This window comes from Triturus cristatus, chromosome 5_1, assembly GCF_964204655.1.
Source record: "Triturus cristatus chromosome 5_1, aTriCri1.1, whole genome shotgun sequence".
Classification (NCBI taxonomy): Eukaryota; Metazoa; Chordata; class Amphibia; order Caudata; family Salamandridae; genus Triturus; species Triturus cristatus.
In genome coordinates, this window is record NC_140587.1 from 466,199,125 (window position 1) to 466,216,941 (window position 17,817).

General features: G+C 44.6%; 1 protein-coding gene across 1 annotated transcript in view; it reads right to left on the bottom strand.

The window, feature by feature from the left end:
• The window catches only part of NECAB1 (N-terminal EF-hand calcium binding protein 1), a 1,647,431-nt gene that overhangs the window by 711,764 nt on the left and 917,850 nt on the right, over nt 1-17,817 (bottom strand). Inside the window, exon 4 of the mRNA XM_085605303.1 lies at nt 9,184-9,209. Within this exon, the coding sequence (XP_085461429.1) occupies nt 9,184-9,209 (26 nt within the window). The remainder of the gene's footprint in view (nt 1-9,183; nt 9,210-17,817) is intronic.

Sequence of the window (17,817 nt, forward strand, 5' to 3'; positions counted from 1 at the left end):
TGAAATTTAGAAACTCAATGAGTTAACTAACACATGTTAATATTGACTGATTAGTGTAAAACGAGGCCCCTCATCCAAATGACTGCTGTAGATTTTAACTTTTGGAGAAATGTTTTATCCATTTTTGTAACTTTGTTCATATGAAAACTGTTCTTAAATTGTCTGCATAAATTGTATTTGTATGCTTTTATGATTTATTGATAAATCGAATAAAGCTTAAAAAACTAAACTAAACTAAACTAGTAATTTTCAGAAATGTTTGTTATACTGAAAAGAAGAAGAAGCATTGGCAAAGCAAATAGTTCTTTTGCTGGCTGCCAGACTTTTGGAAAGTCTTGTTTTATCATGGTTTTTGCAAAACTTTATTGCATGGAAAGCTGCTGAACCCTCGCCAATCTAAACAAAAACATTGGCTTAAGACATGTATTTTGATTTGAAGAAAAAGCACACATTGCCACATTGCTCCCTGGCACTGAAGGGAACTACTTTGTGTGTTGATGCGCTCCTTGTGAAAGGGCAGCAAGCCATCTTGCATAATGAAGTCATGAAACATGCTAGAGTGGGTGGGAAAAAAAACTGAATGACAGAAGCACAGACTAATGGTCGAAGTTTGGCTGCAAACCCCATAGGTAACTACGTTACACATATCATTTTAGTCAAATAAAAAAAGTTCTTGGGTAACATAGACGTAAAACAGCCAAACAGTCTGACATTGGCTGTCAGCCTCTTGCCTTTATGATTAAAGACAAGATAGAAAGGAAGACAGCAAGAAAAAAGGAGAGAGGCAAGAAAGAGGAAGGCAAGAAGAAAGAAAGAAAAAAGGATAAAAGAAGGAAAGAAAAAAGGAAAGAAAGTAGTAAGCAAAGAAGGAAAGAAAGAATGAAAGACAGGAAAGAAAAGGAAAGAGGATGCAGAAAAAGAAGGAAAGAAAAAGAACAAAGAAAAAGATAGAAAGAGAGAGCAACAGACAAATAAAAAGAAAGAGAAAAAAGAAATTGAGAAAAAGTACAAGAAAGAGAAAAAAGACAGTGAAAGAAAGAGAAACAGGAAAGAAAGGGAAAAGAAAAAGAAAGAATGTAAGAAAGAAAGAAAGAAGAAAAAGACTAAGGGGCATATCAGCAACAACCGGTGATAATTATCGCTAAGCGCACTTAGCGCTAGGATAATTATCGCCGGCTATCGCCGAATTTTATCGCTGAGATAGAGTGCTGTTTGCACCGCTTATCTCAAAAGCGATAAAATTTCAGGCGCAAGCTGCCAATTGTGCGATTATCGCTGGAAATACAGCGATAATAGCACAACGTTTGGTGATAGCTTGGTGATAGCTTGCTGATAGGGCAGACTCAGCCATGATATCCACCTTCCATTGGATATCATGGCTAAGTCAAACTAAAAGCAGGCGTAAGGAAAGTAGCGATAACCAAGGTTAGCGCTACTTTTCTTATTGCTATGCTTGTTAGTGTGCCCATTGATAATTGGAGAAATGTCGGTTAGCGACATTTCTCCAGTTATTTTGAGCTGGAACGCCCACTTTGCATCTCATTAGAGATCCAAAGGTGGGCAATACGGGAAAGGGTGCTAAGGCAAGGATTCACGCCACTTTTCGGCCGAAAACGGCTGCAAAAGCGGCGATAATTTTTTATCGCTGCCTTGTTAATATGCCCCCAAAAGATTCCATGACAGACAGGGTTGAAAAGATAGATCAACCTCATGATCTTATATTCAAAGTTCATGCACGCTTCTGGTATGATGTGAAAAACGAGCAATGAGATAAACAAAGGCAACTTCAAAAGCAATTTACACCAGCACTGGTAGGAGAAAGGAACTGATAAAGCTTGAATGTACCCTGTGACCTGGTAGAAAGTGCCCTGCTTTCACATCAGGCTCTACAAACATAGACAACACTAAAGTAATTTAAAAGTAAAAATAAAAACACTGGCACTGAAGGAAAGCAGCTTGTGTGTGGATGTGCTCATTGTGAAAGGGTGAAATGCTGTCCCTCAAAGTAAAGGTAACCAGTGGCTTAAGTAGGTTGAACCACTGCCCCATGCTGTATGCTGTATGCTGAGGTGGGTGGAAGCAAAATGTGACTGACACAAGAACAGACCAATGGATGAAGAAAGGTGGCTGATAGCCCCTTTGTGTAAGTACGTTATGCATATGATTTTAGTAAAATCAAAAGGTCTCCAGACCGAAAACGTAGCCAGTAGCCCAATTCTTGGACATTTTTGTAACTCCACTTCATGATCAGTTGCTTCCACATGTCACCATCCATGTGGCTTCTGGAGTTATGCACATTGACAATAATTTGACTTTTATATTTGGGATTATTTGTGAAGATGGGGCATTTGCAGAATCAGAGCCCAGAGTGTGTCAAATGTTTGAGGTACTTAGACTGTTGAGAGTTGTGTGTAAGATGTGGTTGTGATGACATTGTCTTGTTTATCATGGCGGAAATTGAAAAAGAGCTGCTAGCATAAGGTTAGACAAGGCAGAATGGACCATTTTATCGTGATGCTCTGATAGACGCATTGACAAGCGCTAGACTTTAAGAGATAAAGCAACCATTAGGTCCCAGCATTGCTTCTGAGAGATGGGACACCAAAGTTTCATACTTTGAGGAAAGGTTGGAATCAATTATTTATGACATCTAAAATGGATACAATATAGACCTTAAATTACAAGCATTTCAGGTGAACTGAAAGATTCCTGGGAGATTATTTGTTCAGGTAATTCTGGTTTGTAAAACGCACTCCTCCACAAGTTCTATTGGCATTGAAATGTCATGTAGTAATCACCAGCGAGACTGGACACACTATTTTCTGGGGTAGACTAGTTTCTGAAGGGAAGGAAACAAAGAGGTTTTTATGTGTGGCTCTCAGAAATAGCTGGTAGCATGAATATCAATTTCTGAATTTTGTTACTCACTGCTTTCACATCACAACAGGAAGCAGCAGCGCTCAGTTTTTCTGCGCCAGGCACCACACTCCACTGTGAGTGCAAGCTTTTCCAGATCCAGCCTGATAGAGGCATTTCAAAGCTGTGCTGATATGGCCCACAAAGAGTCCCTGAGTATGGCACTTGTGTTGCTTTCTAGCCACACAGAACAGAGAGCACGGCTCCAGCTGGGAAAGATAAGGAAGACGCAGAGAGTGGTGGGTTGCAGGCGTACAGCCATTATTATTTTATAATTGAGCAAGGAGAGGGGGAGAAGTGATTAAAGTGGGTGTGGGTGTGGGTGGGTAACTGAACACCAGGTGCTTTTTTCAATTTGGGTGGGAGAGGACAGGTTAAACGCAGAAGTTGATGGGTGTGAGTGGCAGGAAGCCTGGTATTTTTATATTCATTTTGAGAGAAGATGAGGCGAATAATAACAGCGGTTTAGCAGGATGTCACGATTCCAGGTGCCATTCTTTAAAATGTGGGTGGTGGAGGAAAGGAATGCCAGAGGTTTTTTGGGGGTAGGTGAAAGGACCCCAGTAAGTCATGTTGCTTATTTGCCTCCTCAACACCTGAGCTGCTGAAGACAGCAAAGGTAAATGAAATGGAGTGGCCAGACATAACATTAAAGTAGGATAACTGGGAACAAAAGAGATGTATTTTACCTCAATTTTCTGGGCGACATCATAAATAAATCAAGTGTTGCTTTCGTTGGCTATTTGATGTCACTTAGAACGCCACTGTGAAAAACATCCCTGTTATTCAGGATCTGTGCCTCACTTCCCCCTTACCTGCATTTTAATTCGTGTCCTCACCGCCGCTTGGTGGGCTGGTTCCCGGGGTGGCAGACATCTTGGCTTGGGGAGCGGACCGGGCAGTCAGCGCTTACTGCGCATGCGCCAGGGGTTGGGCGGACATTTAAGGCGAGTCCCCGCCTTCCTCTCCCCTGACGAGGAGCTTGCAGCAGGAGCGTTACGGCGCTGCCGCGCGATTTTTAAAAGTTTGCATTATTATTATTTCTTTTAGGTTTGTGGATCTGTGCCTCACTTCCCCCTTACCTGCATTTTAATTCGTGTCCTCACCGCCGCTTGGCGGGCTGGTTCCCGGGGTGGCAGACATCTTGGCTTGGGGAGCGGACCGGGCAGTCAGCGCTTACTGCGCATGCGCCAGGGGTTGGGCGGACATTTAAGGCGAGTCCCCGCCTTCCTCTCCCCTGACGAGGAGCTTGCAGCAGGAGCGTTACGGCGCTGCCGCGCGATTTTTAAAAGTTTGCATTATTATTATTTCTTTTAGGTTTGTGGATCTGTGCCTCACTTCCCCCTTACCTGCATTTTAATTCGTGTCCTCACCGCCGCTTGGCGGGCTGGTTCCCGGGGTGGCAGACATCTTGGCTTGGGGAGCGGACCGGGCAGTCAGCGCTTACTGCGCATGCGCCAGGGGTTGGGCGGACATTTAAGGCGAGTCCCCGCCTTCCTCTCCCCTGACGAGGAGCTTGCAGCAGGAGCGTTACGGCGCTGCCGCGCGATTTTTAAAAGTTTGCATTATTATTATTTCTTTTAGGTTTGTGGATCTGTGCCTCACTTCCCCTTACCTGCATTTTAATTCGTGTCCTCACCGCCGCTTGGCGGGCTGGTTCCCGGGGTGGCAGACATCTTGGCTTGGGGAGCGGACCGGGCAGTCAGCGCTTACTGCGCATGCGCCAGGGGTTGGGCGGACATTTAAAGCTCCTCCCCTAGCGCAGCGGGATCGCGCAGCGGGCGTGTCCTCGCGTGGCTGGAGTCGTGCCAGAGTCCTGCCCGTCTGCGCCCGTCCGCGCCAAGGCCGTGCGGGACGTGGCGGGCTCTGGCCTGCTCCTGTTATTCCATTATTGCTGCCATGCGTACATATTCCAGGGAGCGCTTGTACTCCATTGGCAGGGTGGGCGGTCATTGCACTCTACAGCCCGTTCACCCACTATGTGGCCCCTACCGCTGTCCCTGCAATGGTTTGGCGCTGGACCCCCCGCAGCTTCTTCCCGGGTTGGGCCCCCCTGTTGCTCGGTACTACAGGGGGCTACCGCCTTCACTGCGGATTTTGAATCTTAACGTCAGGTCGATTCTCGCACATAAACAGAATGTGTACGACCTGATTGAAAATGAGGTTCCGGATATCTTAGCCTTAACCGAAACATGGCTGCAGGAGGCCGACACTGCTATCCCTAACCTCGTTTGTCCTCCTGGTTACTCTATGTACATTGCAAATAGACTAACTAGAGGCGGAGGCATAGCTCTGATAGTGAGATCTTGTCTCTCCTGTGTGTGGACCATTCTTGAGATCGCTGGTTGTGAAAGTGCCTCGTTTAAAGTCGCTGTCAGCCCAGAATTTACACTCTCTGGGATGGTGGTGTATCGTCCGCAGGGCAGTGATGTGGCATTCAGGAATGCTTTCCCGGACACTGTCGCCACCTTGGTCACTGACTGTGCCAATTTTTCCATCTTGGGTGACTTAAACCTGCATTTTGATGCTCCATCCTGTCTGACAGCTCGTAATATTCTTATGGACTTAGAGGCCTTTCAACTTTTTCAGCTGGTCTCCCAGCCTACTCATTCCGGGGGTCATATTCTTGACCCTTTTTTTACCAACTTGATCGAGGCTAAAGTCACGTCGGTGGCTCCTGTAGAGTGGTCGGACCGCTCTTTGGTATCCATCTATTGCCCTATGACTACCAACATTTCCACCTCTCCAGCCAAGCGGATATCCAGGAGGCCCTGGAGTAAACTTAGGCTGGACGACTTTTACCATCTTTTGTCAGTGGAACCTCTGGCCCTACCTAACAACGTAGAGGAGGGGTATGATCTCTTCTGTGCCTGGCTCACTAGGGCTCTGGATGTTTTGATACCTGTTGCAACAACGAAGATCAACCCTCGAGTGTCAAGCCCCTGGTATGACGATGCTTTGCGCGCTCTGAAGGGAGCCTGTAGACGGGCGGAGAGGGCCTGGCGGAAGACATACGGGGCTGAGTTAAAGGCCACTTATGTCGCGTCCGTCAAGCTATACCATCGGGCTATTTGTCGTGCTCGAGCGGCATTTTATGCCGAGGAATTTCGTAATAGCCCTAACCCGTCGAAGGCTATCTTCAAGGCGGTGAAAGACCTTATGTCTAAGCGGGCTATCTCTATGGCTGAGAGCTCTGTCTCACACTGTGAGTCCCTCGCTTCCAACTTCTTGGGAAAAGTCCAGTCTATATATCGGTCCTTCCCGAGTACTGGTATAGCGACGGGTAGTCCTAAGGAGTCACTTCATCTGCCCGCCCTGCTCTCACTTCCCCCACTTACCTTGGAAGGGTTTGACAAACTTGCTATGCAAGTTAAATCTGGGTCTCCTGCCGATCCAGTGAGGCCTGTCCTCTTTCGAGACCAGACTTTTGTGGGGCGTGTGGCTATACGCTCACTGGTTAACCTCTCTTTAGAGACCGGGGTCGTCCCCACCAGTTGGAAGCAAGCGGTGGTGTCGCCGATTATCAAAAAACCATCTTTGGACCCGTCTAAACCGGAAAGCTATCGCCCCATTTCGCTGCTGCCTTGGCCTGCCAAGTTAACAGAGGCTCATGTCAATCTGGCCCTGTCCGCACACTTAACCCGGACCAATGCCCTCGACCCCACACAGAATGGCTTCCGTGCTGGTCACAGCACAGAGACTGCCCTTCTGGTGATGGTGGAACATCTCCGCGCAAGGTTGGATGCTGGTCAGACGGCGGCGCTGATTTTGCTAGATCTCAGCGCCGCATTCGACACTGTATCCCACAGCATCCTCCTTGGGCGACTTGAGGAGACTGGTATTGGCGGCCTGGCATTGCAGTGGTTCCGCTCCTTCCTTGACAACCGTTCCTTTTGTGTTTCCATCCCACCCTTCAAGTCCAGGGTTTTGCCTCTGGCCATGGGGGTTCCGCAGGGATCTTCGCTGAGTCCCACGCTGTTCAATCTCTACGTGAGACCGCTGGCTGATGTCGCTAGGCAGTGGGGCCTAACCATGGTCTCATATGCCGATGATACACAGCTGGCGGTTACTCTCAGCGGGGATGCGGTAGAGGATGCCCCCAGGTTTCAGTCCGGACTGAAGGCGGTGGCCAGCTGGTTGACAGCTAACTGTCTCCAGCTTAATGCCACAAAAACTGAGGTTATGGTTGTCGGGAAGGGAGTGGAGCTTTGGGGCGATCAGTGGTGGCCTTCTGAGCTGGGCCCCACTCCGACCTTAGTTTCGGAGGTGAAGAATCTTGGGGTCTGGTTAGACGCTGGTCTTACTTTCATAGGCCACACCAAAAAAACTGCAGCCTGTTGCTTTGGGCTACTAAGGGGCTTACGGCCGGTGCTCAAGTTCTTTGATGCCCCTACCAGACAGCTTGTGGTCCAGGCAATTATCATCTCCCGTCTGGACTACGCCAGCTCTTTGCTGGTGGGGGCAAACCAGGCTGAGCTTACCCGGCTGCAGCGGGTGCAGAACGCCGCTGCAAGAGCCATTGTTGGACTCCCTAAGTTCTGCCCGGTGTCTCAGGTCATCCGTTCTTTGCATTGGCTCCCGGTGAGGAAGCGTATTGTCTTTAAGGTCTTGTGTCTGACCTTCAAAATCCTCAGAGGCATTGGCCCTGAGATCCTGGCCAATACTATTTCTTTTTATGTTCCCACCCGCAATCTTCGTTCTCAGGGCCAGGCCCTTGCTGTTGTTCCCAGATTTAGGCTCAGCAGGATGGGGGGCCGGTCCTTTAGGGTGCGAGCTGCGTCAATCTGGAATACCCTTCCAGTTGAAATTCGGCTGATAGAGGACTTGTTGACGTTCCGCAGACTCATAAAAACTTTCTTATTTTAGTCTCCTGTTTTTGTCCCTCTTTGCTGTAGTATTCTCCTTGTTGTGTTATAACTACTCCTTGTCTCGGCGCCGGGATGCTCCTTCGCTGGAGTCGCTGTGCGCTTGATAAATTGTTTTAACATAACATAATTCTAAATTTTCTTTAACCGACTATCAAGACTAGAGTTTAACTCAAAGTCAGTCATTATTAGGTTGACACCACGCCACCACGCCTTAGGAGAAGATGCATACTTCTTGGGACTGTCAGGTCCTGAGGAAGTGGGTCAAAAATGTTTAATGCCCTGCGAAATAACTCATATAAAGGTTGTCATTTGAAGATGTAGCAATTAAATCAAATGACCAGATTATGAGAAATGTGCGAGCCACGCTAATGGGGCTTGATAATTGGGGGATGTGTCTTCGCCAAAGGTGGTGGTGTAAATGCTTAATGTGTTCAAAAGGCTTAGCCATCACTGCCTTTGTGGGACAATTTATGATGCATGACAGTGGTGAATCTCGAGTGAAATCCACTCTCATTGAAAATGCAGTTGAGCAGGTGGACTTTCCCTTACCACAGGGCACAGGAATCATAAAGTATCTTACAACGAGGATCCTTATCTCCAAACAATTAAGCATAATATACTTCCTAAAATGCAAGTTGTTTAGTACTGGACCAAAATTCACAAGGATGTGGATTATTATATTACTTAGTGAAGTGTTTTCTCTCGATACAGTGCTGCACTTTATTGCACTAAATTAAAGTTACTGATTGATCCCACAGTGGTGTGGGGTGGAAGCGGATTCTATTTAAGCTGGCATGTAATGAAGGACAAAGGGCAGCTTAAACCTCTACAGCAAGAGGCAGTATGTATTACATGAATACGCACCACAGTTCCCCAGGCAATGAACAGTGATGGAGACCAATTAAAAGAGGTTATAGCGCCTAAACTTACCCAACGGTGAGAGGCTATACGCACCACAGTTTCCCAGGCAAGGAACAGTGATGGAGACCAATTAAAAGAGGTTATAGCGCCTAAACTTACCCAGCGGTGAGAGGGCTAGTCGCTACATTCTACCCAGGAAGAGCTTATGGTGGAGCTAACTCAGTGGTCATCTTACTACTTTAAAAGTCCCATTAAATATGTCCTTTGTTCGGGATAAACTTCAACCACCTCTCCACACCACCCCCTAGTCCCCAAGTAGCAAGTTATATTTCGTGCACCAGTCTCCAGTTTGATAAATTAACTCAGCAGTGTCTATCTGAAATAACATGTCAAAAATTCCTTAGGACAACACAATACTGCAACACTCTTTCCTTCCCCACAACTCTACTTCTAGTCCTGACACGCCACAATGCAGTCTCAAAACATGTGCAACCCGAGAAGGTCTTGCTCACTGAAGGTTTTTTTAAATGAATCTTACCGTAGAGTTCTTCTGTGTCCAGGTTGCTGAAAAAGATAAGAAAACACACACCATTAGCTTTGCATCATTTAGTTCCGGTATAAACAGTGTACTTCATCCTGCAAATGTCTACTTTACTATGACACGGAAAGCATGTTTCTCTCAGACTGGGATACACAGCAGCTCCACCAAACGTGTAGACTCCAATTAGAAAAGACCACAGGGGAATGAATGCCCGACCTTCTGTCTTCCCTCAGAAAAGGTAGCTGCTCAGACAGGCGTATGATTCTGAGCAGACTGAGAAAACGCTTTTCAGTGTGTTTTCCTCCCTGTGTGCCCCAGCTGTCTTCTGTAATATCGCACCTTTTAGTTTTAACCATATTTTCAGTGTATGATTGTTTTCTTCTTGCTGTGGAGTGCCTCTGTGCGTGCTGCAGGCGCCTGGGTTACATATGGGTGGAAAGTATGGCAATATAAACAGAGAAGAGGCTGCCATGACATGCCACTAAGAGAACATTGCCAAACCCAATATTGAATGCCAAACAATGAGAAAAGAAAAAAAGACTACATTTTAAGTGTTATTTTCAATATACGAGGGCATGTAAAAGAACTTTTCAATGAAATATATTTGTATTATGTCACTAAGTATAAAAATGTTTACAAGTTGCACTGTTATTACGAAATAAAAAAAAAAATTCTTGTCTTTTAGAACCTTCTAATTGCAATCGAAAAAACGTAATTTAAAGAGAACGCCGAATCAATATCTGCCTGTTAGCTTGGAGTGATGATGGCAGCAACCTTCATCCAGTCATGGTCTTGAGGTAGCAGCACTGTGTGTGGCTAAGACTTGGAATCCTGTCCAAGCACGCAAAGTGAGCACAGTTATCAGCAACACACACACACACACGCACACACACACACACGCACGTACACACACACACACACACACACACACACCCATAGGCACCTGCAGACATTTGACAACAGACTATATCTTAGAAAGGAATTGCTAGAGTTTGAACGAAGTATGCCAGGTGACGATCACTCCAAAAAGTGGGGTAGGTTTATCGCGAGGACTTCCCTTCTCACCATCAAAGCTACCCGAAGAATGAAAGCTTCAAAAGAGACTCTGCTCCCATACCTGGGGAATCTTGCAAAAATCATTGAGGAGAACCAAAACACCGTTCAAGCCCATTTTTATTTTATATCTGTTGATACATTAATGCAGGTGAAACTCCACATTTGTTGTGGACGCCAATTAGCGTTTATATGCTTGCCTACGTCATACATAAAACACGTGTTTTACATACTTTGAAACAATGCCCTCTACATTACTTTCACTCCCTACCAGAGAGGGTCAAATACTCAAATAACTGAACAGGATATCATGCTCACCTTCCCTTAAGGTACCAGATATATTTTCTTTCAAGCATCCACGTATCCAGTACATTATTTGCTTCAAAGTTGGGCTTTTATGATAAAGGAGGATTTAATAAGAGTAATCTGCAAAAATAGGTAACGTAATTTAGGTCTAACCAAAATATGAAAATGTATTATCCTTTAGTAAACAAAGACATATTGAGGGCACATCTCAGTTAAATAAAGGTATTTTTTATTCATTTTCTGTCTGCTCCATACATTAGGCCTTATTTACAGTGCTATTTTCTGTTAGTTCCATAAGAGCGAGTCACCCACACTATAGTTTGACTTTGTCCCAGTAGTTTAGCCAGTATTTTGTTTTCAGGAAATGTTTGAGGGGCTCATAATCCCAAGGGCCTGCCCCAACAAAACTGCAGATCGGCGTGCATTAGTGTCCTCAAGGATATTCTTTGGATGAACCCTGAGAGGGAAGACCGTCATTGGACTCCTCAGTCTTAATCCTCAGCTGTGATTCCCCACGGCAGTCTCAGACTGAGCCCTGGAAGGCAGCAGCCGATTTGTAGTTTTTGGGATAATTGCGTTCTGGTGTCTAATGCTGGCTTACCATAAAGTGCCTGCTACAAATATTTTAATTTCATCTGGGGTGCCAGGGGACGCATTACGGAAGTGCGCCGGAGGCGCAACAGGCGCTTGTGCCCTCTTTGCATGCCCCGGGGCATTTTGGTATTACAGAAGGGGCTGCAGACGCTTGTGCGCCCTCTTATGTAACTGTCAGTGTGTCTGTCCCCTGATGGCAGTCCCCTGGAGGGGAGAACGGGGGTCCTGTGGACCCCCCAGACATCCCCTTGCAGGCAGGTGTAGTCACTCACTGCATCCACCTGCAAGAGGATCTCCAATCCAGCTGCAATGTGAAACACGGAGCGCCTTCAAAGCAGCCGCTCCGTTTTTCACATAAATGCACTGTCCCCAGGGCAGCACAAGTTCGTGGATCCCCTGGGGCAGTGCATTCATCCTAATACCGGAATTTTCCTTGTGGCCCGCGCAATCAAGGAAAATGTGCCATATGTATAATATGGCCCCAGGTGAGATGCTTACTGGTCACCCCCAGTAAAATGAAGTTTGGAGGGCCAGGGCAAACCTGGGCCACTCTGTGTGTATTTTTTTTAAGTTAAATCTATTGTTTGAGAACATTACCCAGGAACATCACTGTTGTAACCCATTGAGAAAATTAGTGGTTATGAGTTATGGTAATTGGTTGCAAACATTATCAGTGTGCCCACTGACGATGTCACGAGTGATGTAATAAGCGAGGTCATAAGCAGTGCATTGCGGGGACATAAGTTATAGTTAGCTCATGTAAATATATCTGCTGAATTTTACTAGTTTTGTGCGAGTGAAATCAGAACCGAACTAGAACGTCCCTTTAACCTTTGTTTTTTTCTTAGAGTAAGCTATTACATAACTTAAATTAGTATACTGTGTGTACTATTAATGAGTGATACTATTTGTAACATATATTATGTGTGTGACTGTGTGTATCCTTGTGTGAGTGGGTGTCTGAGTGGCGGTATGGGTGTGTGAGTGGTTGTATGGGTGAGTGAATGGCTGTGTGACTAGCTGAATGGCTGAGTGAATGAGTGTGTGAGTTGCTGTATTGATAAGTGAGTGGGTGTGTGTGAAAGGTTGTATGGGTGAGTGAGTGGGTGCGATTGACTGTATGGGTGGGTGTATGAGTGGCCGTATGGGTGACTGAGTGGCTCTGTGAGAGGCTAAATGGGTGAGTGACTGGTTGTGTAAGTGGCTGTATGGGTGAGTGAGTGGATGTTTGAGTAGGTGTTTGGTTAACTGAGCAGGTATATGAGTGGCTATATTGGAGACTGGTTGTCTGTGTGAGTGGCTTTATGGGTGAATAAGTGGACATGTGAGTGGTTGTATGGATGTGTGAATGGGTATGTAAGTGGTTGTTTGGGTGTGTGAATGACTCTGTTGAGAGGCTATATGGGTGAGTGACTGGGTGTGGGAGTAGCTGTATTGGTGAGTGAGTGTGGGTGTGGGTGTATGGGAGAGTGAATGGCTGTGTGAGTAGGTTTATGGGTAAATCTGCAGCTGTGTGAGTGGCTGTGTGTGTGAGTGAAACAAACAAGTGGAACTGGGGGTCTAACAAAATCCTGCAGTGTGAGCAGAAGTATAGGTCAAAAGATAATTAATCCTAATTTGCAAAAGAGGGAGTAGAGAGAGAAGAGAAAGACGTCCAAAGACAATCGAAAGAGGACCTTAGAGCAGAGCTTGGATAACCATCAATTGTCTATGTGATCAATCCTATCATCTGGTCATCCAATCCAGAGTAAGATGTATCTCTTGATCATAGAGAATATCTTGTTTGGAGTGATTTCACTCAAAAAGGTCCAAGATCATCAAAGGATTGGAGCAGGAAGATCATACAGATACAAAGTGATAGAACAATTGAAGGAAGTGCAGTGCTTAGAAAAGAATAAAGTGGTGTATTAAAATAGAATTCTGAGAAAACACTACTTGTTTAATATGTGAATCTCACACTCTAAATAAAACAACAGTGCAAAAAGCAGTGTTAAACAAATAACTCAGAAGCCACAACGAGGCAACGACGGAAAGAGCGGGGCCTCTTAGTCCTGAGCCAGGTTCCAGGCGAGGTGAGGTCCGTTCCTCGATCATTATGGATGCTCACTGCATCCTTTTGAAGCGGAGGATCACTTTAAGGTTGTATTGTTGTATTGAGTCCAACCTTTAGATGATAGTGAGATAAACACACTTTATTTTTTCACTATTTTCTGTTGATACACTAATGCAGTAGCGAAAACTTGACAACTAGGGTCCTGAAGAAAGCCGTAGGGAGAAATGGTTCCCGTTGGGCTGAAACATGTCGACCTTTCTAGACAGCAGTTATTTGTTTAACACTGCTTTTTGCACTGTTGTTTTATTCAGAGTGTCAGATTCACATATTAAACAAGTAGTGTTTTCTCACAATTCTATTTTAATACATCACTTTATTCTTTTCTAAGCACTGCACTTTCTTCAATTGTTCTATCACTTTGTATCTGTATGATCTTCCTGCTCCAATCCTTTGATGATCTTAGACCTTTTTGAGTGAAATCACTCCAAACAAGATATTCTCTATGATCAAGAGATACATCTTACTCTGGATTGGATGACCAGATGATAGGATTGATCACATAGACAATTGATGGGTATCCAAGCTCTGCTCTAAGGTCCTCTTTCGATTGTCTTTGGACGTCTTTCTCTTCTCTTTCTACTCCCTCTTTTGCAAATTAGGATTAATTATCTTTTGACCTATACTTCTGCTCACACTGCAAGATTTTGTTAGACCCCCAGTTCCATTTGTTTGTTTTGCAACTATAGGATTAGGGGATTAGAACTGAGACAGGTCATTAAACTTTCCCTTAGACCCCATTATACACCTTAGGTTTTTATTGTGTGTGTGAGTGGCCCTGTGGATGAGTAAGTGGGTGTGTGAGTTGTTGTTTGGATGTGTGAGTCGTTCTGTGGATGATATCATCAGTGATGTCATTTGAGATGTCATCAGTGATGTTACTGACCATGTCATAATTGATGTAATATGTGAGATAATAAGCAGTGCATTGCAGGGGCATAAGTTATAGTTAGCTCAGTTAACTATAACTGCTGAATTTCACAGTTTTTTTACAAGTGAAATTTGAGCCTAACTATAACGTCCCTGTAACCTTTGGTTATTTCAGTGAATTTCTAAGGTTTTATTAATTCTATTTCGTAACTATAAAGTCCCTGTAACCTTTGGCATTTTCAGTGAATTTCATAAAAAGAAAAAAAAATCTATTTACTAACAGTAATGTCCCTGTAACTTTTGATTTTTTCAGTGAAGATGTATGTTCTTCTAATGTTATTTCCTAACTGTAACCTGTAACCTTTGCAAGTGAGTGAGTGAGTGAGTCCATGAGTGTCTCAGTGCGTCCATGTGTGTGTGTTATTTATGTGCACAATGGAAACCCAAAGATCGTAAGGGACCAAGGGTACTTGAGTAATTCTAGAGACAATGGCCCCTTAACAAAAAATGGAATACAGTTGTTCTGGATACACAAATCAGTTCCATAAACAGATTCAATGATCAGAGTTTTCAATTTTATTTTACTACAATTTGATCAAAAATTTGAATTACCCCAGCTGGAATAATTTCAAAAACCAAAGATCAAGAGAGCAAACAAACAATAAAGTGAAAGCTGGGGGTCACGTAACTAGTTAGCATGGAGGAGTCTTTAGTTATCTTTTGAAAAATGTGCCAGTGAGGTTTTGACATACCACACATCCGGAACTACATTTTTTCAAGGTGGTTCAATATTTCACATTCCTTTCAAATGAGGCGGAGTAAAGTAAAATGATTTTCATATTGTTCGACAGTTTAATCAAGTGGACAAGCAGAGATGTGAACCAATTTTTCTTGGTTACACATTCTGCTGTTCAGCTACTAGGTGAATATCTCTTTCTCGGTCCCATTACCACCACAGACTAGTCCTATTTGTTCAATTAATTCTTGATCTAAATTAGTATTATGTTTACTAATTGCAACTACTACATGTTAATTCAATCTGCCTTGAAGAATGCGTAGAATCTCAAAATGTCTTCCTTGAACATCATAAAGCAAGGTGGGAGACTATTTATGTTAACATCACTGCCTTCCCCTGACTTATCAAAACAAGCATTGGCAAAGCCAATAGGTTTCCCCTATGGGAGGGCCATTGGCATAGTCAATTTCTTTTAGCCATGTTGTACAGCAGCGTGACTGCTTCGGACCATGGTGTAAAATTAGGAAAAAAGCACTATGACATGGTTAGCACTGGGGCAGTGATCTGTTGTCTTAGTATGGGATTATTCTCTGTCTTAGTTTTCTTATGCCTGAGCTGAAGTGTGCTATTTTGTCCCCTTATGAAGAAAGCACCAAAAAGGCCATGCAGAGTAGGAAGAGTGAGGTCGTCTGCATCTTTGTAACATCTGAATATCCATGGGCACTTATTTCTGTTTTCTTGCAAGACAGGATGGGGCAAGCAATAAAGACAGAAGGAGTGGGAAGTAGACAAGACAGGCTACAATGGTGTAGAGATGGACCAAGCAAGCAACAAAGCAGGAATAGAGTGGGGGACATGATAATCAACAATGCAGGAGGGGGAAAGGAGGCAGGGGTGCACATACAAGCAAATAAAAGGACCTCTGAAAGAGGTGAGCAGTTGAAGGACACTGGGCAAGGTAAGCTGTATTACTTCAATAATGTTATCTTTACTTAGAAAACAATTAAAGTTAATTTAAGAGTTCTTAAAATATTCATTACAAGCCTAGCTCCCTGGTAAAGTTGGATTTGCATTAAATATTTCACAAAACGTGATTTTTAAAAGTAATCTTTACAACTGCTTAAGCCTAACTTCCAACTGTCACTCAGGAGCTGAATAGCCCCTTTTATGAGGTGTGAACTTGCTCCCAGATCGGAGACAAAGGCCTTAGGTGTAGGGAGGTGTTCTGTTCCTCTGACACGATGGCCATCTGGTGAGTGCCCAGGAACTTAATTAACCTCAAAGAGGTCTACCATGCTATGACTAGATGTAGCTAACACCTGTGCTTTTCCCTCCTTTTAGCTCTCTAGTTAGCCAGGCACCCATCCCAGTGCAAGAGGAGCTCCCACAGAACCAGTTTTGTGTGTCGACAGAGGAGAGGTTGCTAATATCCCTGGCCACACCTCTGGGGTGGGCAGAGGAGCACTGCACTGCACAGAGGAAGAAAGGGTTTGCCTTGTTGGATGTAGATAGAGAGGGGCACTGTGGTATTGTTTGCAGTAGGAAACACATAAACTGCTCCGAAAGTGGGTAGGATTACACCTGGGAACTTTTTCCATGGGGTATAGGAGTCACCCCACCAATAGGTTAGTGCCAGGCATAAATGTGGCCCCCATGGACACCCTCCTCAGAACAGTAACAGACCTATGGAAGACAGAAGAAGGACCCCATTGCTTTCAGGAGACCTGAATGGCTGGACCTGCTCCCACTTGTCCCCAGGACAAAGAAGTGGATTTCAAGGGTAAGTTGGCTAACCTCCTACTAAGCTACAAGGACACCAGAAGCTGCAAGAAGTCTTTTTCTTAAGAACCAAGCTGATCAGTTCCCACGGTACCTGCCATGGACCCTGCTGGTGGCTTCTGCTGGAATTAGTCTTGACACCTAAATGCAGTTCTTGAGGTCATGGGGCCCTTAGCTGTGTCAAAGTGTACTCCTCCTAACAACCTGAAAAACCTGGGACATAGTAACTTTTTGGCTCCAAAGACCTCTGGAGGACCAGGGCATACCTGCCAAGACAATCTGACGAAGGAGCACTGCAGCTAGGCTACAGATTCAGGTTGCTACTACTCTGAGATTTTCTGCACCAATAAATCTGTTTCAGGGGGATGTCACAGAGAGGCTAGCTGGCCTCATGGAGCTCTGTTAGGCTACAACTTTCAGCCTTGTCCTGCTGGAGGAATTTGAGCCTGGACGAAGGCACCAAAAGGGTGTGCATACTAAGTATCAAAAGTCAGAATATTGAGGGCACTACATATGGAGGATAAAAACTATGAAAAAAATATCACATCAGTTTGTCTAGATTTTCTATACCTAGAACCACATGCCCCTACACGGTATATGTATCTTCAAGATACGTAGCTGCAGCATTAGGAATAGTAAATCTATACTTTCCTATAAGCATTTTCCATTTGATAATTTCACCCTTGATATTCTGTTCTCAATATTCTAGAATGTTGATATTCCTCAGTACAATCAGCCAGAAGGGACCTTCCTTGGGCATGAATTCTGAATTCCTCCCGCTCAGAGCGTAGCTGCCAAAAATCAGCAGGATTACCGGGACCTCATATGACAGCTATCTGAGCGCCCCAAGCCCTTCTTGGCCACAGCTTGCATCCGTGCCCACTAAGCAATTTTGCCTTCCATTTAAGAGACTAAGGGCCTTATGTATGAACACATTTTCCCATATACACAGAATGGGTATAACCCTATGATACATCCGGCCCGAAGTCAGAAAGTAAAACTTCTGATCAGGAGAGACCTGGTTTCTGTATCCGACTGATGCTCCATAGCAGTTGGCCTCAAACAGATGACCACAGTTGGCGCTTAATGCCTTTTGGTGTTTTTTTTCATTCAAACGTAAAAAAATGATATTACTGGTTCCCCCTATTGGATAGTTGCTGTTTTGTTCATTCAATTATTCTCT